General features: G+C 35.0%; 2 protein-coding genes across 3 annotated transcripts in view; one reads left to right on the top strand and one right to left on the bottom strand.

Moving 5' to 3' along the window:
• Positions 1-2,416: 2,416 nt before the first annotated feature.
• LOC126810827 (BRCA1-associated protein) lies at positions 2,417-5,175 on the top strand. The gene has a single exon (XM_050536123.1). The coding sequence runs from the start codon at positions 2,434-2,436 to the stop codon at positions 4,282-4,284; it is 1,851 nt and encodes a 616-aa protein (XP_050392080.1). The 5' UTR covers positions 2,417-2,433; the 3' UTR covers positions 4,285-5,175.
• Positions 5,176-8,126: 2,951 nt separating this feature from the next.
• LOC126810822 (protocadherin Fat 4) overlaps positions 8,127-25,097 on the bottom strand; it is a 40,553-nt gene continuing 23,582 nt past the window's right edge. The window contains exons 23-46 of one of the 2 annotated variants that reach the window (XM_050536109.2): positions 24,356-24,520; positions 24,006-24,120; positions 22,765-22,901; positions 22,180-22,389; positions 21,631-21,762; positions 21,231-21,395; positions 20,549-20,742; positions 20,001-20,127; positions 19,286-19,368; positions 19,081-19,168; positions 18,742-18,870; positions 18,227-18,420; positions 17,315-17,447; positions 17,041-17,123; positions 16,454-16,541; positions 15,936-16,055; positions 15,392-15,462; positions 14,799-15,036; positions 13,837-14,037; positions 12,705-12,902; positions 11,816-11,930; positions 11,319-11,455; positions 11,012-11,059; positions 8,127-9,252 (exon numbers count right to left, since the gene is read on the bottom strand). In XM_050536109.2, the coding sequence (XP_050392066.1) occupies positions 9,073-9,252; positions 11,012-11,059; positions 11,319-11,455; positions 11,816-11,930; positions 12,705-12,902; positions 13,837-14,037; positions 14,799-15,036; positions 15,392-15,462; positions 15,936-16,055; positions 16,454-16,541; positions 17,041-17,123; positions 17,315-17,447; positions 18,227-18,420; positions 18,742-18,870; positions 19,081-19,168; positions 19,286-19,368; positions 20,001-20,127; positions 20,549-20,742; positions 21,231-21,395; positions 21,631-21,762; positions 22,180-22,389; positions 22,765-22,901; positions 24,006-24,120; positions 24,356-24,520 (3,351 nt within the window). In that variant the 3' untranslated portion in view covers positions 8,127-9,072. The remainder of the gene's footprint in view (positions 9,253-11,011; positions 11,060-11,318; positions 11,456-11,815; positions 11,931-12,704; positions 12,903-13,836; positions 14,038-14,798; positions 15,037-15,391; positions 15,463-15,935; positions 16,056-16,453; positions 16,542-17,040; positions 17,124-17,314; positions 17,448-18,226; positions 18,421-18,741; positions 18,871-19,080; positions 19,169-19,285; positions 19,369-20,000; positions 20,128-20,548; positions 20,743-21,230; positions 21,396-21,630; positions 21,763-22,179; positions 22,390-22,764; positions 22,902-24,005; positions 24,121-24,355; positions 24,521-25,097) is intronic. The other variant, XM_050536110.2, reaches the window with a different exon arrangement.

The following is a 25,097-nucleotide window of genomic DNA, read 5'->3' as shown; positions in this document are numbered from 1 at the left end:
ACATTTTATTACTTTTATTACACATTTTATTACACAAATGAATGTGTCGTCACGATGTAAATGTAAATTAATTCGAAGAGGAATAGAACAAATAATCAATTCTTATTTTCAAAATGACCAAAAGTAAGTGACATAATAATATATTGATTAAAATCCGACAGAAAAAGGATGTAAGTAAATGACCATTTATTACTCAGATATTTAGTCCCGTCTTCATTAGCCCAGTCGGAGCAAAACCCCATTTCATTTCATTTCATTTCATTTCCCTTACAAGTTACAGCGTTACTTACTTTCGTACATCTGAGAGAGAGAGAGAGAGAGAGAGAAAGTATTTAGACGTATGATAAATGACAGTGTCGTATACAATTGTACATACGTACATAATGTACAGTATGATAACGACCCCAATTTTTTTTATAAAGAAATGCTCAAGAAATTAATTCTGTAGAGTGAGAACTAATGGGTAATAGCTATAAAAGAACTGTTCCGAAAACACACATTGACTATTATACTTCATTGCTAATTATTCCTGAAAATCGTTGGATGTAGGCATACGTGCTTCGCTAATTCATCAACAATGATATACAGGGTCTACAATTCTGGAACAGATTTTGCAAAAACGCACGATTCTATACGGACCGTCTTTTCTAACAAATGCTAACCACCATGTTTATGTCCAGTTTTACCTGAAATTGTAAACCATTTTACAAGAATTCTTTTGTTGATTTGATTACCTGTTTTCATAAATGTTATTCAAAACAAAAATGGCAGCATCTTGGATTTGAGTGGTCAGGACTACCCTGAACTCGAAAATAACCATTAACAGTAGATTTGTAATGTTGGAATTAGTGAAATGTCACTTCTTTCGTTCTTATGGTTTATTTGGTGCTTTACATTTTATGTATTTAGAAATGTCGGACAGTGGCCAATTTGAATATTGCCGCCATTTTCTCAAAAAATGACACCGGTTGTTAAAAGGTATAGGAATCAAATGGTCACGGATTCAAAGAACATTACTCCATGATTAGATCAGGCCCCAAGTTCACAATGCATTCTCAGACTTAAGTTAAGAATTTACTCAATATTGTTGACTATGCCCTTTATAAAACCCGTGTTGTTTTAATGTATCAAATACACCAATAGGAAACTATGTGCAAAGTCTTGTGTTTCTGGATCAAAGATATTTCTCATAAACAGTGATTAAAAGTTGAGTAAATTCTTAACTTAAGTCTGAGAATGCTTTGTGAACTCGGGGCCAGGAGTCGTGTGGTGAGTCATTAATTGCGGGCTGACTTGCACGAAAACACTGGATTAAACTTCGTATATTAAACCTTTATTCTGGCACGTTCGGGGGTTATCAAGGACAGTGACTGGAACTTCTTTTGCGAAAACGATGTCTACCATTACAAAGCAGATCTCATGTGTGAGTAATATATTTGAACAGAATTTGTTGTGGTTAAAATAGAGTTCCTAATAATTATAATTTTACACCCATGCTATCTGTAATTGCTAATATGTGTCATAGATGTCAAAGCCGTATAGCTATAATTTCCCAACAATGTGTGAAGGGTACCTCATAGCATCTCCGACAAAGAAAAGAAAGACAGTGGGGAGCTAGCCAATTAATTATTAAATTAGCATCAGCTTTTCGAAGCTTGGTATACTATTTACGTTTTTATATAATTAATGATATGCTGATTCCGGCGCCTTCTGTGGCCACTAAGTAGCACCACAATTGCATATTTGCGTGCACTATTTATAAAAGACTTAACTTTTTTTAAGCTTGACATGAATCCATTTTGTTTCTGAATAGACCAGCCGGACGGAGAGCAGAGAATTTTTATTAATTTTCTTAAAATGATATTTATTTTTTAATCTTCCAACTGATCGCCCCTTTCTTTTTTTTTATCCCTCAAACCCTAAAAAACAAAATCCCACTGATAAGAATACTTTTGGAAAGTGTAGAATACGAAAACCCTAGGCCTATAGGAGGATACATAATGGAAAAATAGTGATATTGCAAGTTTATAAATAGAGAATTCATAAATAATTGATGTGTATTACAATGACATGAAATGAAACTAGACGTCCTATTTTTATGCAGCAACAGGGATATTGAAGATGGGCATACGCCATGAATTGTGCTTTGCGGTAAAGTGCAATTCTTCATGAGTTCCAACTGTATACGGTTCATTTACCTACATATTCTTGAAAATAAGCGACAATGCTTTACACCATGATGACAATGGTCATAAAACAAAATGCGCAGTTTGATACTTATAATGATATAATTATTCTATTTTCGTTCATTTTGTATTTGCATCATGTCATGTTTCGTAATTACAACATGTCTATATTTAGAAACTTACTATTCGGTCCCATTTGAATTCTCGTAGTCAATCCGTTAAAGAGACGATCTTCAATGGCTGACAAATGCATGTCTCTCTGGTCTTATTGAGGCTGGAAATAGCCAATGACAGTAACTTTCCAAGGTTTATTAAAAGTTATAGTGCCCCACATTTTGATCTTCGATCAAAGGAGAGAATCAAATCATCATATGCGTCTGTGGTGGCGGCGAAACCAATAAATAAACTCAAAAGTTCTGAACAGCACGGCGAGAGGAAATTTGATGAAATAACTCTTGAATTATTTATTCCAAAAGAAGATGTAAAATTAAAAGACATCCCCCAACCAGCTATCGATATGGATGATAGAATAAACATGGAATCGACGTTAGAAAAATCTGAGGATGGCAGGAATATAAATAGTAACGACTACGTGAACCAAACAAGTGCCACTTCTAGTAAAGACCATTCAAGAGAAGACTCCATCAGTAAAGAGATCAGTTCAAAGCCTGGAATATTTCATAATACAAGACCAAAAAGTCATAGTCCAACAATTACAACACCTTTAAAGTTCTATTATGGAAATCCAAGTGTTGAATTAACGAAAGGAATACTGCACATATATAAGGAAAATCACCCAACATCATTAGATGAAGATGTTACTAGAAGTGAAATGATCTGTATTCTTGCAGTACCAGCATCGTACACCATCCACGATCTGTTAAATTTTACAGCACCAATGAGTGTATCTATAGAACACATGCAAATCATTCGAGATAAAAAACCTAATCAATATATGGTGTTAATGAAATTTAGTAATCAAGGGAGTTGTGATGAATTTTACTCTTATTTTAACAATCGTCCATTCAATTCCATTGAGCCAGATATTTGTCATTTGGTCTATGTTGCTCAAGTTGAGGTCATGAAGGAGTCTGAGGGAGGATCACAACCAATCCCTGGAGTTACGGAATTACCAAATTGTCCAGTCTGTTTAGAAAGAATGGAAGAATCTGTTGATGGTATTTTAACAGTGCTGTGTAACCATGCATTCCACAGGTCATGTTTACAAAAGTGGGGAGATACCAGTTGTCCAGTTTGTCGATATATACAAACCCCAGAAGAAACAGTAGATAATCGTTGTATGAAATGCTCTTCTCATGAAAGCTTATGGATTTGTCTTATTTGTGGACATGTTGGCTGTGGTCGTTATGTTGGCTTGCACGCTTACAGACATTTTCAAGAGACGAATCACACATATGCCATGCAACTAGGAAATAATCAAGTGTGGGACTATGCTGGTGATAATTATGTTCATAGATTGGTTCAAAATAAATCTGATGGAAAATTGGTAGAAGTTGATGAGGGGGGAAATATTGTTCAAGATGAGAAGCTTGACACGTTGACACTTGAATACACTAATTTGCTAACAACACAATTAGATTCCCAGAGATTGTATTTTGAAGATCAGATGGTTGAAGCAACAAAACAGTACCAAGAACAGGTAGAAGAATTAACAAAACGGTGGAAAACTCAGATGGAAGAACTAGAAACAAAGGGTTTTGCCTTTTCAGAAGTTTACAAAGAGAAACAAGCTCTTGAGCGGAAGTGCTCAAACTTACATAATCGTTTAACTAAAGCATTGACCGAATTACAAGATGAGAAGCAAATGAACTCATGTTTAAGGGAAAACCAAAAGCAATGGCAAGATCGAGTTGCTGCATTAGAATCGGAAGTAAAGAAAATCAGCACTGTAAAAGATGAGGAAATAAAGGATCTACAAGATCAGCTACGTGATGTCATGTTCTATTTTGAAGCTCAAGAAAAATTAGCTAATAGTACCGAAATCTCTAAAGAGGAATTACAAGATGGTCAAGTTTTTCTTGGTGCCTCTGCATCTGCTAGTCAACCTGGTAAAAAAACCAGAAAAAAGCAAAGATAAAAATTCTTGCTATATGATTTTGTGAAATATTTAATTTAAGTGGCAACAAACCAGTTGCTTCATAAATGTTTTAAAAAAAACACTGCATTTCTATCCTACTTAAAATACATGATCTAATTAAGCAAATCCAAGCACACAAAACTATTTAATGAATTACATGTAGCTGATTGTGTAGGAAAACGTTTATCACTTTATTTCACCTGTATATTGTTGGATTATATTCTGCCATGTTGCTACATATATTTTTTGTGATATGTAAATATTACCTTGTTATTATAAATGATTGTTACCCTTTGTGTGTATCAATCTTGTATTTATTTTAAAAGTTAAATTATCAATAAAAAAAAATAAAAAAAATAAACAGTTTCAAATTACAATGAATATCACTCATAAATAGTGTTTAATAGGCCATCAGTCAATTAAAGATACTTTATGGGAGATTAGATAAAGAGCTGGCAGTTCTCACCATAATAGTTAAAAACTAGATAATGTAAAGGGAATTTGCTAAAAAATTTCAGTCAAATTGATCCACTCGGAACCAAGGATTTTGGGCCTAGCCTCGATCATCATTACTAAAGTCATTACTAAAGTCGGTACGATAAAATACTTAGTCACAATTATCCATTTCTTGATTTAATCATGAATGAGTGTTGAGCAGCAGATCGGATTCGAATCCAGTAAATATATATCACAGGCTAACAAAGACATGGGGAGTTGATTATGGCCTGCATAAGTTAATTAATGTCTAATTAATAATTTAGATAACATTTCAGGCCTAAAGAAAGACCTTGCATAATGTATTTTTAATATTAAAATTAATGCACATGGAAATTATAATTCTGAAGGTAATCTTTTGTGGTTACCACTGTAAATAAACTTGTTTTTTTTATATATTTTGGTGTCTTTACTGTAGATATATGCTTTATGTATATCATTAAAGCGTGGTGTTTTTAATCAATCTCTAGTCTAATAATGGTCTAACTGACCGGTTGTAAGTGCTACGTGTGAAAAGAATTACCAGGGTAGTAGAATTTGTAAAAATTCAAAATACATGTACAGGACTCACAAGCTCCTGACGAAAAATCCCGCTTTTAGCTTGTGGTCCCTATAGAGATCACAATTTTTATCCAATTTAAAAAAACGTTTTAGTATAACACCGTTACACCAAAATGATGGTTGAGTTCGAATTTCTTGAAATTCGGACCAAAACTGCCGGACAAAATGGCCGCCCCTTGTTCGCAAATACATGTAGTGTAAAAATATGGTATATCAAGGTTGTGGACCCTGTAGAGGTCACAATTTTCATCCGAATTAGATGAAACTTGGAATGCATGTTTATATCCCAAAGATTTTGGTTCCTTTCGATATTCGTGCATATCGGATCGTACCTTCCTGAATTATAGTCCCTGATGCCGATGGTACGAAAAATCACGCTTAGCTTGTGGTCTCTCTAGAGGTCACAATTTTTATCCGATTTAAAAAAAAAACGCTTTAGTTAGAGTGGTTCAATGGTCAATTATTTGTCCTTACATAAACATGCAGAGTTAGCTGCCTGACTGCACCGTCCGTGAGATTTTCTGAAGTGATCAAAATGTAGCACTATAACCAAACTACCCATGACAAAAATCACAAATAGGCTTATACTATCATTGTTAATAAATTTCCGACAACTACGGAGCATTGGTCTATTTGCGGCGATTGTCAAAGTGTCATAAAAGCGCAATCGCCCAGTTAAAAAATCGACTTCGGAAGACTAAAAAAGAAATGATTCGCATGAGGGCTAATAATGAAAATAAAAAACAATTGGCAGGTAAAAAAAAAATGGTTGCAAGTCCAGACCTTTTAGGAAGAACGAAGTAATTTTGTATGATGTCGAAAATCAAAGATACACAGCAGAATTTCATAATTTCATGTCAAAAGTCGATCTTTTCATATCCAGTTAAACGTGTATTTTAGTTTCCACTGTAGCATTATAAACTTTTGAAAGCGTGGGTATATTATTAAAACAACTAAGCGTTTGCGCATGCGCACACATGTCAAATTCAATCGTCTCATCGAGTGTATCCGTTACTTCACAGCAAGGAAATAAACGATGTTTACCGACTGCGATAATTGAATTTCGTTTCAGGGGAGTACGTTACAGTTTTACGGCTACCAAGGGACATAACTCTTATTTTCACCAAGAGTTATCTGCCTTGATTATGGAGGCCGGGTAGATTTTGAAGCATTTATAACATTATTTCTAAATGGTTATATCACCCAAATGATGGTTGAGTTCAAATTTCGTAAAAATCGGACCAAAACTGTCGGACAATTTGGCCGCCCCTTGTAAGCAAATAAATGTAGTGTTAACATCTGGTATATCAAGTTTGCCGACCTCCTAGAGGTCACAATTCTGATCCGACTTTGATGAAACTTGAAATGCATGTTTATAAGCCAAAGATCTTGGTTCCTTTCGATATTCGAGCATATCGAATTGTAATTTCCTGAATTATGGCCCTTGATTGTACGAAAAATCGCGTTTTGAACTTGTGGTCCCTATAGAGGTCACAATTTTTATCCGATTTTTAAAAAAAAAAAAGTGTGAATATATCACAGTTACACTCGAATGATGGTTGAGTTCAAATTTCGTGAAAATCTGACTAAAACTGACGGAAATAATGGCCGCCCCTTGTACACAAATAGTGTAAAAATATGGTATATCAAGGTTGTGGACCCTCTAGAGGCCACAGTTTTTATCCGAATTGGTTCAAAATTTAAATATTTGTTTTTATCATAAAGATCTTGGTTCCTTTTGATAATCACACATTTCCAAACGTAACTTCCTGGATTAGGGCCCCTGATTAGTCAAAAAATCGTATTTTTAGCTTGTGGATTCTCTAGAGGTCACATTTTTTCTCGATTTTAAAAACCGTTTAGATATGTCACCATTCCACGATAATGAAGGTTGAATTCCAATTTCAGAAAAATCGAAATGAAACTGTCTAACAAAATGGCCACTCTTTGCACGCAAATCGTGTATAAGTATGTAATACAAAGATTATGGACCCGCTAGAGGTCACAATTTTTATCCGATTTTGATAAAACTTAAAACATATCTTTATATTCCAAAAATCTCAGGCCCTTTTGATATTTATGTATTTCAGACAATAACTTTCTGGATTATGGCCCCGGATAAAAATCGGATAAAAATTGTGACCTCTGCAGTGCTCACAAGCTAAAAACGTGATTTTTAGTACAATCAGGGGCCATAATCCATGAAGTTACAGTCCGATACATGCCAATATCGAAAGGAGGAACCGGGTAAAAATTGTGACCTCTAGAGTGTCTACAAATAATTGTGGACGGACGGACAGGGGCGACGACAATATATGACCACATGAAAATGGGGGCGTATAAAAAAATTGTTTTTGTTTTTAGCTTGTTCTCTATGGATCCATCTCTTTCAAAATGTGGGCGTATCCTGCCTGGCAGCCGCTGGTTTTAATTGACTATAGAGATCTTAAAAAGTCACACTTTGAGCTTGCGTAAATGGATGTATTATTGGGTGCACTATAAATATACATTATTATTATTATCATGGAGATGGAGCAGGGATATCATGAAGGGACAGTTTTAGGGGCTACTTCCTAGCATCTGATATCTCAAGTCTTTTATAAACTTTTATAGTATTAATATTATATTTTTTCTTATGTAACAGGATCGTAGATTAAAAACGTTGACCCATAAACGTCCTTGCCACGATATTGAATCAATTGCAGATCGTATGATCTAAAGCTCACGCGTTAAACTATATTCGACCCCTACCCCCAACACTAGACGAAACGGCTTAAAAAAAGCAATTGTATTTAAGTACAGTATTTTATTTCCATAAATATTGCAATAGTTAATGACATACACTACTAAAGTCCCAAATTAAAGATTTCCATTTCCATCAATATGTTTTGCATTAACACCATAACAAAAATTATAAACTTTGCTGTTTATCTATACATTTTAATATTACATAATAACCTACCACGCTCATATACTTTTAAAAATATACTTTACATAACAGGAAAATATTACATCCGTTTTTAATAATAGAAATTAAAATAAGTTAAATAATATTCTTCAGCTAAGAACACGAACATAATAAAACACAAAATATACGTACTTTATATATAAAAGACAATGAAAAAATGTATAGGAACAAGATAAAGTACACATATTATGTACGTAAGGCGTTTAGAAAGACAATGGTTCACCTTCTTGTGGATCATTTCAATTAATATCCACGTGCTACTTGAGTTAAAAATCTTTAGATTCAAAATATAGACATGAATTTAATCAATAACAAAAGAGGGATGCATTGTAGTTGCATTCCCATTTTTGTGATTTTTGAGGAAAAAAACCCCGCCAACTCAACGGTCACGCATGAATAAACCTTAAAAAGAACTAGTTGAATTCGCAAAATATAGAAATTACTTTAACAATACAAGGGATGGTCGTCTACATTAATATCATAATTAACCCTATTAATTAATATCAGATAGTCTATAGTTTCACTTTTCGTTTCTCCCCTTTTAACACACGTTATATCCTAACTATATACAATATAGACTCATTCATAAAGGATTATATAATTTGATAAGCCATGATTTATTATTTAGACAATAATAAGTAAATTTGACAATAGAAGAAAGACACGCACAGTTCTAATATGAGATCAAGGATGAAATATATATCGTATGTTAATGCGGAAACCAATATTTATATATAGTTTAAAAAAATCATTACTGACACACATTACACAAATAACAAAGTCAAAACAGTTAAAAGAAGCAAGGAAAAGATATTTAATTGAGAAATTGTATTCGCCGAACTTTTTCTTCCTTTCAATGGAACACTTTCTAATATATAATGTCTTTCTACGTCAATGTATATGGTAGCTTCAGCATACAGGGCGTTGCTTGATACTTCTGTGGCCTGAAATCAACGAATATAACAGAGTGTATATAAACCAAGGCAAGAAACTGTTCCGATTAAAATGTCTTCTCCAAATTTCATTAAATTTGGGCCATCTTTAATTGGGATGATTTTATCAAGCCCCTATATATATTGAGATAATAATTGATTGTGTTCCTGTGTCAACTCTTTACACCAAAAAAGAAACTGAAATTAGTAAACAAAATTCAACACTTTACGCCAAAAATGAAACCGAAATTAGTAAACTAAACGAAAATTCAATACTTCATTTTGAGCTAAATTGAAGTGGTTTTGTTTCTTTAAGATTTCAATGATAGATCATGTAACGTAGCAATCTGATTTAAATACAGATCTATATTTCGTTTCGTTTTTTATACTTTCGATGGCCTACACTACATGAAGATCTGACCAGTTGTACTGGGAGGTCGCGTCAGGGTCATACGAGCGACCTTTGACCTGTGATGTCAGACATTGATTAATCAATCAGCGTTGACGTTTCTAGGCGTTTACTCATAGTTCCGTGCAGAGCGCGCCAAGAACTCGTCGTAACGGATCATTTCATTGGCTAATTTCTCACATCAGCTAGACCGCCTGTTATATAACAACTTTTCCAGATCCTAGTGTTGTGAAGACAAGTAAAACGAAATTTGAAACTACAAAAAACGAAACGAAATAGGCTCCGTATTTTAATCAGATTGTGTAAAATAGCTTTATTTGCCGGATTCGAAATTAACTATAATACGCATAGGAATTTGATACGAAGCGTTTTAGGGCCAATTAATAAACACAAAATTCAGACCTGGTAACTCCTAAACAGTACTGCATCCCATGTCCCTAATCTGTTCTGAGCAGATATGGATGAAAGGTGTGTGCAGTGTGGGAGAGAGGTGCTGTGTGCGTGTGCAGCGTGAAAGGGGTGTGAGAGAGGTAAGCAGTGTGCAGGGATATGTGTAGTGTGAGAGAGGGGTGCTGTGTGAGAGAGGCGTGTCCAGTGTGCAAAGGGTACAGCGTGGGAGAGGTGTGTGCATTATGATATATATGCGTATTGTTTAAGATGTGTGTGTCATAATATAATACAGGCCACGATGTGTGAGGTGTGTTGCTAAATATGTGTATTGCAAAAGATAGTTCACGTAGTTTTTACTTCAAGAATCCCCATGTTAGGAATTAGCTATTTCCTGATTAGGACTTAGTAGCTCCTATTTAAGACTCAGTATCTCATAATTAGTACTTGATGAGAAATTAAAAAAGAAATTTGGCCCTAATAATAAGTCCTAATTTGGAGATAATAAGTCCTAATTTGGAGATAATAAGTCATAATTAGGAGATACCAAGTCCTAATAATGAAAATATATGTGTTATTTGTTTGGCCCTAATACATTCCAAGGCACCATTTAACATAAATATATAATAGACCATAGGTCTATCTAAACTTTATTGACATTTACAATGATATCACTAAAGTGATCTAGTAAAGTGATTGGTATACAATATATGCAAAGGTCATGCCCTCAAAAACAATGCAATGCAAGACAGAAACATTTAACTATGCGTTACAATATCTAAAATGTAAACAAAAAAGCCCAAAGAAGAATTGTCGATTATTATTTGACGCATTGTTAATGTTTTACATCCCACGGTTAATCAGATATAAATGTCGATGTTTCCAAAGCAGATTGACCCAGGATCGACAATTCCCCCTTAATATACATACAGACGATATTACAATACGATATACTATTTTATTTGAAAAACATACCCCAACTTTGTTGAAATTAGTTCCAGCATTAGCAATTTTTCGATAGCACTGAAATTTTCAATTTTAAAATAAAAGTATATGATAAAATGACACCATTTTCTCCATGAATTTCCTAGACACCTCTTTCTTTTCTTTTTTCAATTTACACACTGATCGGGTTTTTAAAATTTATTTTTCGATGATATCCTCTTCATAAAGATGTGTTCATGTGGATTATTTCAGGGATAGGGTATATTTATTCAAATATCAAATAATGTTAGAGAATTAATAAGCTGTACCTAGCAACAATTCTACCAGTATGACCTACCTGTACGATAAGTTGAACTTTGGGTGTTTTGTCAACCCATAAAGGTTTAATAAGTTTAATAACAGCTCTATAAAATCCTGTATTATCAGGACCTTCTCGTTCTATGGTGAAATGATTATTCAATCCAGGTGGAACAGCTGAAGAAAAATACAAAGAAAATAAGTTACTTGCTTGAAGTTTAAATCCCGGTTCAACCCGAAAAACCCTGATTCCCGTATAATTTCAACAAATATTTAACAAAATATGCATGTGTGAAAAAATCTCATCCATCAGAAATACACGCGAGCCGTAATCGTGATTTTAAATTCTTCTGTTATCGACTTTATTGAGGACGAACGAATCCATTATTCCCTCAAAAGGCAGAAAACTAATCAACATGTAAGAATTCAGTAATATAAAGGGCTAGGGATTCCTGTAGAAGTTTTATACACGAACAGGTATCACAAAGCAAATGACAAATGGATGTCTTGTCAGAATATATCAATCGCTTCACTTACTTCTAACAACTGTAAATTCTAATTCATTAAATGGTGTATTGGCATCTCTAGCTTGTAATGGAACAGTTAATGTTGGATTATCTGATGGCATGGGGAACAGTCGCAATCTAAATAACTGGAAAAAATAAACCACAAATGCATTAGATGGCACGCATGTGTCAAGAACTGTGCCATGACGGCTGAACCATGTATTTAAACTGGAACTGCATACCCTCAATTTTGAACATTGAACAGATGTTACAATAAGTATGTATAACCTTTCCTCAACCGGCTTATCGGAGCTGGGTAGTCAAGCTGCCAGGCCACTGGGCTCTCGACTAAAATGTATAGGGTTCGAATCCCGGCTTGAGCCGAATAGATCCGTAGTGATTTTACAAGCCCAGCATTCCTTTGTGAGGAATGGCCCTTGCGAGGTATCCGGTATGGAACGAAAAACCGAGGGTAACATGTATACATTGGCGTGCATGTAATAGAATGCTTGGCAGCTGCACACTTGGAGGTCGAATAATAATAGGCGGAAACGTCGGTGCCTGCTCAAAATTCTCATAACTTGCCAAGTACATGTAACCATAAACCCCGCATAGGGCTGTCTCAAAATGACCAAAGTATTGTGTTTTCAAGACATTAACCCCTCAATGATATAGTTCGGAGGATGTTCGGGTAATGATTAAACCCACCATAATATAATTTTCATATAATATTTGAATGGTATCTAGCGATTGAACATAATATAACAATCACAATATTCTATACACACCATGTTTCGACAAGTGATTGTTATCAATAGAAATGTGTTGTTTTATAGAATTTATATAATTTAAAATAAAAGATTGTCTCATTTGGTCGCTTTCAAGACAGTAACAAGAACAGAAAGGATGTATTTACTTACACTAGCTCCAGACTGAACACTGCTAGAATATTCAGGTTTTTTACAGGCGCCAACACAAGTTGGGTACTTGAAATTTGGTGGTTTATCTCCACCGAGGTCTTTAGGTATGATCACTACCTCGGTACGATTTGGTTGACTATCAACGGGTAATATAGGTGCACTAACTACATGCTCCTTTTCAGCAATAAGCTCTTCTGCCTGGAAGAAAAATACGGCGAATGGTTTAGATTTGTTTGTAGCTGCTTATAACTTTCGATATCTAACACAATTTTGTAAGACATTTAAAATTTTAAAATCCGAATTCGTTTACAGTTCTTTAATTTAGAGAGAGAGAGAGAGAGATGGGGTTTAACGTCCAATCTACACAAACTAGGTCATTTCGGGACTAACACATGGTTCAATTTTATTTCAATAATTCGCTTGCGCGTAGGGGTTTTTAGCAGTGGGAGGAAACCGGAGGACCCGGAGAAAACCCACGAGGTTGAACAGGCTACCCTACTCCTTGTCACGTACAACCGGGGAATCGAAACCCCGCCAGTTGACTCAATAACAGACCCTATGATACAGCGCAGCGCGAACGTGCTAACCATTCGGCATCCCCCCCCCCTTTAATTTATAGTGTTACTTTCTAATGTTATGAAATATAACAAGCCTCGAGCCATTTGTATCTGGAAAATTAAACCATTTACGGTAGTAATCATAACAACCAAGCTAACCAACGATATTTGGTTTCGAAGTTAGAGAGTAACAGACTTTTAAACAGGGCAATAGTTGCTTGGTTTTATATTAACTAAGTAATCCAAAAAGTTGTACTTTTAAACTAACGTGGTTAAAGGTTTAAAATGGAACCGATCAGTTCCACGGCGTTGGCTCGCAACCTGGCTGACAAAGTTCCTCGGGATTTTCTGGCGTGGTTGCTCTTGTATGTGTTGTAGAACGGAGGGCCTGGCAATGAACAACGTCTAGTCACTGGGATTGGGACGAAAATCCGAGGTCACGTGTACACATGTGTTTGCCTGTCTTCATTAGCCCAAAAGGAGCAAACAAGTAGGACGTCTTAACAATTAATTTCGTATGTTTGTTTATCCATTTCTTTTACTAATAGTCGAAAGCTGTATTAACGTAAACTGACCTCGACTGTTACTGAGACGGTTGCAGACGACACATCTTTGCCGTCTGTGGTGGTCACAATGAAGTAATAGAATGGTTTAGAAGCCATGTTAAGAGCTTTCCGTGTTCTGATTTCACCGGTTATAGAATCTAAAGTGAAATCTGAAGTGTCACCATCTCCAAATACATACACGACATTCTTTGTATCATCAGCATCTGATGCCTGGTAAAAAATATATATACGTAAATATAAATCAAGTATAATTAGATGTGTGTCAAAAATAAAATTCTGGACTTCATGATTGTGTTGTTTTCTTTTCTGGGATGACGACCATTCTTCGTTCAAAATTTTAAATCCGTAGATAAAGCCAATGTTCAGATATAATCGAGTATGTGTGTTGTCCGTCGACACAGACAATCGAAAATGAAATTAAAACTAGCAAAACAAACCGACTTTCAACTTGCTACAAAGATTGGATGCGGTTGACCATTGAAATTTTGTGATACACAAATTTGAAGTAGCATAATAATAAACATGTAACTGTCCAACTACATATCTGCGTGAACTATAATTATTTGCAAAAGGAAAGAAAGGGTAAAAAGAGATAAAGGCTGTAAAAAGAGATAAAGTCTGTAAATAGAACTACATCGGGAACCGATACAGTGGAAATAATTGGTGGTGTTCATCCTCGTGTATCTTACTGTAGTTATGTCCCTTTATCGAATTATACCATGTACCTGTAGCTCGCTTCGTTTTGTGGTGCAAAATAAAATACCAAAAGCAGTGACGTATTTCAATTGCAATAGTCACGCACATTTCTGGTTAAGCCCCATGTGTTTTGTCAATCGCCTGTGTATGATATTTTACAGAAAAATCTACCAAGAAATATTATTCCGCACATAATATCGACGTGCGCAGCAAAACTTGTATCGTTTCGTAGTAATAAAGGGTATTATGTGAAATGATTTGTATATTATACTTACCGACACAGTCACAACATGATAATCAGCTTTACCTTCGGGAATAAACACTTCATAAATGGACGGATTAAACACAGGGACACTATCTGCTACATCAGCTACTTTTATTTTAACAATAGCTGTTGACGTTAACACAGGTAAACCATTATCTGATGCCACAACAACTAGCTCATATTCCTGCTGTTCTTCACGATCTAACTCTGTCTTTGATGATATTTCACCATTTTGATTAATCACAAAACTGGAAAAAAAAATCCAAGGACACAATTAATTCAGTTTAACGGAGAAACCTCTGATTCAGTTTAAAATTCAGTAGCTCGGCAATTTTGGAAATGGTCTAAAAAAAAAACTGCATAAGGAGGTTAAGTAACCCCTATAAGGTATTTGATGTTTTGCAATACATGACTAGATAGACACGACTATCCGACTACAGAAATGGTTATCCAAACAGTGGCCCCTTGTGTCAATTCCCAAGTGAAACGTGAACATTTGCATCGTTTGAACAGTATCCGGTCGATTTAGAGCTTTCGAGAAGATATAGTCAGTTTTATTTGGGACGGCCACTTTAAATACTGCACCGAATTAATTATACCCACTTATCAACTGGTTCCAAGAAACTGTATGTTATCAATGAATTACTACTGGATGGCTCATCACTATCAAAAGCCTGAAAAATTTAATCAATAGAAAAAGCTATAGATAATTAAAACTCATCTGTAAAAATGTACGCATATCAAAGGATCTCGGCATCAAAAAAGCATGACGACGCCGAAACACGTGTCCTAATGGGATTATTCCGTTTTAGGCAGTATTTTGGAAAACATGGTTGCACCCTTTTCAGTCTGACGTCCACAATGGAATTTCCAGTGGGCAGTTTGAAAACCTGTCCATAATGTCGGCGTAGGGTATAACTATACACCGAGTGTCACCCGGTTGAACGCTTGAGTGCACGTAAAAGAACCCATGGGCGCAATTACTTATAGTATTGCACACGACTATGCACAGGAAAAATAACCGGATGTTAGTCCCAAATCGTGTTTACGAGACGTTAAACAGCATACATGTATTTTACTAGTGGTGTTGAACGAACTGTCTTGTGACATGTCGAATGGAACCATTTTGAACTATTAAAGTACTTACTGCTACAACGTATTTAACTTTCTGTCCTTCTACTACAGAAAACACATATTCTTTGTGGCTGAATTGTGGTTTATTATCATTCATATCTGTTACAGTAACAACAACACTTGTCTCGGATGTCTAAAAATAACAATATACGATACATCAATTTTAAATGACAACTGACAAAACGAAACAAAAAACCGTGATGGGAATAAAAGCAATATAGAGCAACTTTACAAACAAACATACTCTTAAATAATAGAACTCATTATGCCGAACTTCTGTGGCTCAGGTATTTTATTAGAGAAATGTCAGTTCCGAGGAAATCATACTGGCCAAATTTACTCGCTATCGTTATTGTAAGTGCGCGAATGAATATAGCATTGTGGTAATATTCGGCGTTTTTGGCATATGTTTGGTATATTATGATGACGGAAAAGTTAATCCAGAAGTAGGAGTTGTTATTTCCCTGAAGGAGTTGACCAATTTTCATAGCCCGTCCAAGGTATAAATAAATATACCTCTAATATACTTACTAACTCTTTGGAGTCTTCTACCTCTACTAATAAAGTATATTCATCAACCATTTCTCTATCTAACATTACAACGTTGGTTATAACACCACTGTAACAGACAAATTCATTCAATTATATGGTAGAACACAAGTATTTCCTAATCAAGAACATCTTCACGGAGACAAGCTAAAGAAAGTGCTTTACTGTATTCCTGAACACTGGCGGTACCGATTTCATAAAAAGGCTTTTAAAATAAGTGAAATGGTGTTTAACTGCTTATATCTTGCACCAATCAGGTCGATGAAGGTGGGGATACGCTATACAGGGTACAGTAGCAGATGTTTTTCCCCAGAACAACTGTGCTACCGTCCTGAACCACTGACAAGGGGAAACCTGGTTGGACAATCTCGAGTAACTAGCACAGCCAACACCGAGGTAGAGCGCGTGGGTGAGCCATCATCACTAAATGAACCATCATTGCCGCACTTCAAAAATATTGGAATAAAATCGATATTCTAGTCTCGGTCACCCAGAACCTCCTAGTCTTCAAGCTACGGAGGCTATCGACAGTCCTGAATTATTAAATGTCGCTTAAAAAATCTACATACTCTTGGTTGATTTTAAATGTAGATGTTGCTGGATTCTGGTTAATTATTCTATAAGTAAGGTCATCACCATCTGGATCCATAGCCTGTTAATTAAGGAGATTTATTTCGATTATTATATGATCTAAGCATTAGTCCTTATAAAAAAGATCAACTGTTCAAGTATGGTAAACACCAAGAAAAAAAATAAATTGTTAATAAAGGCATTGGGAGAAATCTGACCAATGATAATGAATCCGAAACTTCGAAAACAAATGATAAGGTGACTTGTACTTACAGATATTTTAACTATTTCACTAGCTACTGCTGTACCTTCACTGACGGATACTTTATATTCTGACTGTGGTATAACTGGTGGATTGTTAGCTACTGTTACAGGTATAACAGATATAATCACTTTAGCTGTAGATCTGAAATATACAAGTATATAATGATACAATTGTTAACCCTCCAGCATTTAATAAGAAGTCAATATCGCTATAGATTAACAAGAACACGCGCACCCGATTATATCACTCCAATGCAGTGTGCAGAGAGGGAAATTTGGTTTGGCAGCGAAGCTACGACCATCTCTTACGACGACGTTTTCCTTGCCAGGCCCGAGTCGTCCACCACTGACCAGTCTAAAAAATCAAGAACTTCCCCAGCCAACATCGGGCCCATCTGGTTAAACCGATAGTATATGTATAAAGTACACCAGATTGCACTACAGCAAATTCTATTTTTACATTTTGCCTACAATAAAGGGATTTCATTAAATTTCTCCAACTACACATTTTTTTTTCTTTTTATATAAACAATATTTTATTCAGGATGTCTGAATGGCATTAGCCTATGTAAAACCCCTCTCCCGACACAAAATTAATATAGATAAGTTTATAAAGCTGAAATCTAAAATCTGAAGAGAATACGATTGTAACACAAGACCAGTACTACCGCAGTTATTACCTATCCTTCCCTTTAATATAGATACGTTTATAAAGCCGAAATCTGAAGAAAATAGTATTACGATTGTAACCCAAGACCAGTACTACCGCAGTTACTACCTATCCTTCCCTTTAGCGTGCTTATCAGATATATGAAAAATTGTGGGATTTGGCACCAAATATAGATTTTGCTGATCAATAGAGCTGTGTCGTCTCACGATTCGACCATTTTTGTCACATATATGATGCACTAGTTAGCCTACCTCTTTGGGGGATTACCGGCATCAGAAGCTTCAACAGTAAGAGTATAGGTGACACCACCAACAATCTGTCCTACTATCTCTAGTTCACCATTATTAGGATCAACTGATACTTTACCAGCTTCATCGGGGTTCATCTTTATTATAGAATAGTCTATTTGGCTATTCTCATCACTGTCATCATCCTGTGCCATTACCTGAATTTAAAGATTTATAATAAAAGTAAAAGGACTATTTTGTCGCTAATTTCATCTTCCAAAGGTTCTATTGCGTGCATGCATTGCCAAGGTGTGCACAAGTGGGCCTCGGTTTTCGTGTCGCCCGAACGACTAGGCACATTTTCCAAATCAGCCATAAACGAGAAGCTGGCTTGAAAAATCCCGGGAGATTCTAGCCGAGAGGCCAGTGCCCCACTACTCGACCACCGCGACTCCCTTGAGAAGAAGAATAAAAACAAATAGAATGGTCTGGTCTTAATAATATCAGATTTCTGATTTTTGATAATTTATTATGCCTACCTGTACTACTACTTTGGGTGCTCCAGAATAATCTCCCTCTATAACACCAACTTCATATATAGAACTAGAGAATACAGGTGCGTTATCATTACTATCTATTATATCTACTTTAATATCAGCTGAGGCTTCCTAAAATAAAAAATATTATCCTTTTTGGTTATTAATTCAGATAGCCCGACTTGGTGCTTAAATTAGGTGCCATGAAAAAACCCCAACAATTTATTTCATTCAGTTATAAATTCATGTTTGTCGAGATTTTAATATACCTACAAATACATAAAGACAATTAAAAATACATTATCAGCCCATTATAATATTTGAAATATTTGTAAAACTTACCAGTCCTTTAGGATCTGTTGATGTGATAGTTAACAAGTAACTTTTAACGGATTCATAATCTAATTCCTTAGCTATTGATACAATGCCACTGAAATTCAATACAGATTTATGAACAGACGACGTACATTAGACCCATCCACGAAAAAAGAAATTCACATAAATTACACAGAAAAGTATTACATCGATAAAAGAAAAGAGCACTTACAAATTTTCGTCGATGGCGAATGTTTGTCCTAAATTGCCACGAGTTATTGAATAGGTCAGAGCATCTCCATCTGGGTCAGATGCCTGAAAAACACAAAGAGATCACTTTGTTATAAATGACATTTTAGATGTCAATCTAACTAAAACTATTTTCTATCCGTATATTCTTTTACCATTGACATTTAAAGACACATTTCAGGACTAACATATGGTTCAAATTTATTTCAATAAATCGCTTCTGCGTAGGGGTCTTTTAGAAGTGTGAGGAAACCGATGGACCCTGAGAAAAACAACGAGGCTGTACAAACCACGCCACTTGACTCAATTACAGACCCACCACAAGCTCGCACCCTCTTGAGAAAAGATACCACTACTACTAAGGTGATACTGTAGACCGAAAGTCGCGTTCTAGGAATACTATTATTCCCATTGAGTGGTAGGTTGATCTGTCGACCAATCACAGTCTGCAATATACCGAACGTACTCGATAAGGATATGTCTTTTGACTAAACAACCGAAAATGAAAAGAACGAAATGTTGGTATAATTCTAATAAGGCTGTTTAGATAATGGTCTCTTTTACAAGACAATTGGTAATTTGAGATACTATAATTTTACGTTTTATTTTATATAATATATTTCAAATTCTATAGGTATCACATTTCGTCCTGGTGGTTTTTAAATTATCTGAATAACTTACAAACACCAAATACTTACTGATAATTCCAATAACTGGGAATTGACTTTTTGATTTTCTCGAACAGCTATTTTATAATGAGATTGGGAAAAGCTTGGTTGACGATTTGGTTTAGCTTCAGAAATTATCTGTACAACCATAACTGAACTGAATTAAAAAACAAATACATTGCAATATTCACTCTAAGTGTCGATTGTTCATGCGTGGCGTTATTAATCTCTTGTTCGGACTAATCTAATTAGAATTGCCATGCCATTAAAAATAGAAGATCCGGATACCAACGAAGCAGTTCAGATATGACGACACTTGGTCAGTTAACACATATACCATATTTTCAGTTCTATCAGACATATTTAATCGGTACAATGAGACTTATGTAAACGTATCTATGAGACTTATGTAAACGTATCTATGAGACTTATGTAAACGTATCTATGAAACTTATGTAAACGTATCTATGGGACTGGTCTAAACGATTCAGTGAGATTTATTTAAACGGTTATATGAAAATTATCTAAACGGTTCTATCAGACTTATAATCGGTTCTACGATACTTATTTAAACGTACCTTCTCGGTGGATTACCATTGTCTACCGCCTGTACTCTGACATTATATACAGTATCAGGTGTAAGAGCACCAGTAGCCTTGATCACCCCAGTGTTACTATCTATTTCAAACAAATCTCCTTCATCAGGCCTCACATCTAATATAGAATAGGTTACTTCACCACCTTCACCAGAATCTGCGTCAGATGCAACCACCTACAATATTTATAAACACCAAATGGATTAACATAATACGCGTATGTACATATACCACCGGCGTTTGGATTTCAAATTATACATGAAAGAAAATACACAGAAGATACGGATTTGTTCCTAACAAACGCGGCCTAAAACATTATTGTCGCCGCTTTCATGCGCTACTAAAAAAAAACCCAACCTAACTATTAACATTGGTCCATTATTAGGGATCTCCATTAATTGATCAGTTCGTGAATACCATTAAAAGATTATGCTAAGAGTGAAAAACTATCTTTTGAACTCTGTACAGTTTACATATTTTCCAAATGGCGGCATTATAAAAAAAAACCCATCTTACTCTCAGATAATATCACCATTTACGAGATAAATATTACCCTAACCTAGGGTTGATATGTGGAATAACCCAAGGCCGGGGGAATTATAAAAAAAATCCCATCTTACTCTCAGATAATATCATCATTTACATGTAAATAATCATTACTTACCGTTCCAAGGGTTCTAGGTCCCGTTGAATAATCACCCTCTGTGATATTAAATTGAACAGATTTTTCACGGAACGTGGGAGCATTATCATTAACATCTTTTACATCAACAGTCAATGTTACTGTAGCTTGTCGGCGTTCTTCAGTATCAGCTTCAGTTACAGTTACCTATAAAATAATATTAAAAAAGGGAAAGACGATGTAATTATCAAAAAGGGCATTTAGCAGCGATACCCTATCCATAGGACCTGTACCATCCTTCCCGTGCTCGCGAGACCTTCTCGAAACTCTGGACAACTTAAGTCACGAGCACAGTACTAGAACTATACTATTAAGTCCTAATACACTTTTCTTGTAATTTAACTAGTATTCAGAGATAATGAAAATGAAATCATTAACTTACAGCCAGTCTGTATGTTGGAACAGCTTCATAATCTAATCTAGCTATAGTCTGTATACGTCCCTGATTATCAATCTTAAATACACTAGATGGTTCCAAGCTATATTCATAAACTTGTGGAGGATCATTTGGCGACTGGAATAGACGATAAAGAATATGAAAATAATATTTGCGGCGAAATCTAAAAACAAACCGCTTAATTAAAGGGGAATTGCCATATTTATTGAATAAAACTATCTTATTCTGGTCTGAAGCAACATCTAAAGCTCATTAAATGTTTTTAAAAGATATACCAACATTCAGTTGTCGGGTTAAATAAGAGACGAATATTCCTGGAAAAGCCTGTCTATAACACACGTGCGTTCGCAATGGTACCTTTCCGCTTTATTCTCGTAAATTTATTTTGCATGTTATTAGCATGTATAATATAATGTTCTGACTAAACATTCTATAGATATTGTTCGAGCTTTTTTTAAAAGAGAATTTTGGATTTAGGAGTTCTGTGTTTTGCAACATAGGCCACTGAAAAATTTGTTTAATATAATAACATACCACATCTGGATCTGTTGCTACAATTTTTAATACATTAAAAGTATCATCTTCACCACTGGACACAAACGTTCCTATCGGATCATTCTCTCGGATGTAACCATGGAGACTACCGGAAGCTGTAGATACAGATGGTGGGTTCAGATTGGTTTGTTCAACTGTTACATCCACTTCTGCTCTTGCTGATCGACTTTGTGCAGATATCTCGGTAGCCTATTGAATATATTCATAAGATAACATAATACATAGACTCCCAAAAGACCCCAGGTTCTTTCATAGACAATGGAAGTAGTCCGACATGTTATCTGATTTTTCGAAAATTCCACTTCAGTTTCAGCCCGACATTGTATTGTAAACACAATAATACAAGTAAAATTTTGTACGGGGTGGGCAGTCGGGGATTAAAATTTTTAAAAGAAAAATAATGTAGTAATAATAGACAAACAGTAGACATAATTGTTCCCAATGTTTGGACATATTAACAGGTTTTCATTGGAGGTAAGGGCTTTGTAACTGAGTGGGCAGCAGGGACTCCGAGTGATAACGGCCGAAGGGTTAAGGAACCACCCATCGATACTAAAGACTTACTTTGATAAATAATTTTAGTTTTCGAACATCTGATCTTTTGACTATTTTAACTTGGCTAATACGGGCGGTATATTCTGCATCATCTGTTGGACCACTGGTTTCTACCGTAAAGTAATCAACATAACCATCTGGAATGCCTGTAATCGAAACGAGTTTATACAGAATTAAAGATATGGAACATAAAATTAGCTGTACCCAGAAACAATAATTAACAATAAACGGAAAAGGAATCTCGAAATGCTGTCATATAGGCCTATTATCTGATATTCTTCTAGCCTATAGATAGTAGTTTGTAGACTATTAATAACTAAGCAGTAATATCTCCGGAGAGTTTCTTTACCATTTTGAAGTTTCTTTATAATGCTGCTATTATTAGTTTTCAATGAAGAAACTATGGATTAAAAGAAATGGATATAAAGTGTAAGAATCCAGTTAAAGTAAAACACCTAAAAATTCAAGCCTAAAATAGGTAACTTGAAGTCCCGATGCGCCATTTATAGGAATCACGTCTGCAAACTACAATATTGTGAAATATTGAATCTCTAATCGAAACATTAGTTCAAAATTGTTCAGTTCCCTTTAGTATTTACAAAGTTAAGTTTATTTAAAATTTCACTGATCTATGCAGCTCCTCGTAACAAGACGCCACCATCTTTTTTCGGTAGCCTAGAAACATGATCGGCCTAGTTTAAATCCGATTGAATCCAAGGGGGGGGGGGGGGGATTATTTAGGGTTGGGATTTTGATTTTGTTTTCTTAAATAAATGTTAAAGTTGCAATTGCAAATTTTCAAGTTATATTTTTAAAATGTATTAAAATAGAGCCTTAAAATAGATGGTATCCATAAACAGTCCTACCTTGTTAAAGAATAATCATATTAATTCTATAATTCGCTATTGCCAGCTGAGAAATTGGCAAAAATATCATTTTTAACTTCAAATTCCAACGTTGGAAAATGGCTGCCCCATGTTGTCAATAGCAAAACAGGGGAGATAATTGTGTTGTTATTTCCTGTGTCATAGATTTTTAAGGGTGGGAAATAATGCCCATGATCGTATAATAGTGATTTGATAACCTATTGAGCAAAAGACATAGAAATAATTATGTTTTGACTTTCTTAGAAAATTTGAAATTCTCGCTTTAAATAATCAATCAAAGTACATAATTAGCGTGTATTTAGAGAAAATTTATATTTTAGTGAAAATGCAAATGGCGCATCGGAACTTTAATACAATACTTACTCTGATCTACAGTAAATAATATAGGATGATTCAAACTATCCTGGTCTCTAGCTATAATATTTACATTAGTATTCTGTTTATTGGCAGGTACCGGGAATACTGATAATGTACCAGACTACAACAAAATATTTTAAAAAGTAAACTTAGAAAAAAACTTCCAACATGGTCTTATATATATTTACATACAAGTTGTGGATTAATATCAAAAAAGCTCCATTCATTCAGATACTCGATGATTTGGAAGATTTATATTTGGCGATTTTTAGCTAAGCACTGGTTTGTGATTTCTAGAACGCAAAAAGTTAATAATGTTTTGGATCATATACATACCATTGTGATAAATTACTTACCACTATTCCAGATTCGATGGAAGTTGTATATCTAGGATTGTTACAAACACCTGATGACGTCAGACAGGTATCGTAGACAAACATTGGTCCTTGATCATCACTATCGGAAATAGTTATTTCTAATGACGTATAACTTGTTCTTCTTTCATCTGATGGTGCACTATCCTTTAATGCGAAATAAAATATAAGCATAATTCAGTTATCAACATCAATATAAAAGGCATACACATATCATCTCTTATATTATCAAAAGCTCTTAAAAAAGCCAAGTCTTTAACTCAGAACGCAGTATCATCTAGCCATATCATAAGTTATATCAAACGGGGACGGCTTATTATCATCTGGATCGGTCGGTCCTGGCGTTTAATGTCCACTTCCACCAATATGCGCAATAGATACTATCGTTGTACACTGGAATAACCAGACGCTAGAGATTGTCATTCAATTCAGACTTCTCGCGTATTTCTCCGAATGTAACTAATTTTGAATTAAGGGAAAAAAGGAAACGATTGAATGTAAATCAGTGTATATACATTCATATTACTATTATTATATGCGTTGCGACCCATTTGTTTCAATTTCTAGGTCCCAAATATGGGCGAATTAGCTCCTTTAAATAACTTATATCGTCTACAATGGATGCTTGGAGGAATTTCTGCCGTTTCTTTCAAATTCTCCAACAACGGCCAGGCTCTATATAAACAGATTTATTCTAAATATTTACAGCGAGTCTATGACTATG

Source organism: Patella vulgata, chromosome 2 (genome assembly GCF_932274485.2).
Source record: "Patella vulgata chromosome 2, xgPatVulg1.2, whole genome shotgun sequence".
Lineage (NCBI taxonomy): Eukaryota > Metazoa > Mollusca > Gastropoda > Patellidae > Patella > Patella vulgata.
The sequence above is the reverse complement of the archived record's forward strand: the minus strand, read 5'-3'. Positions and strand labels throughout refer to the sequence as shown.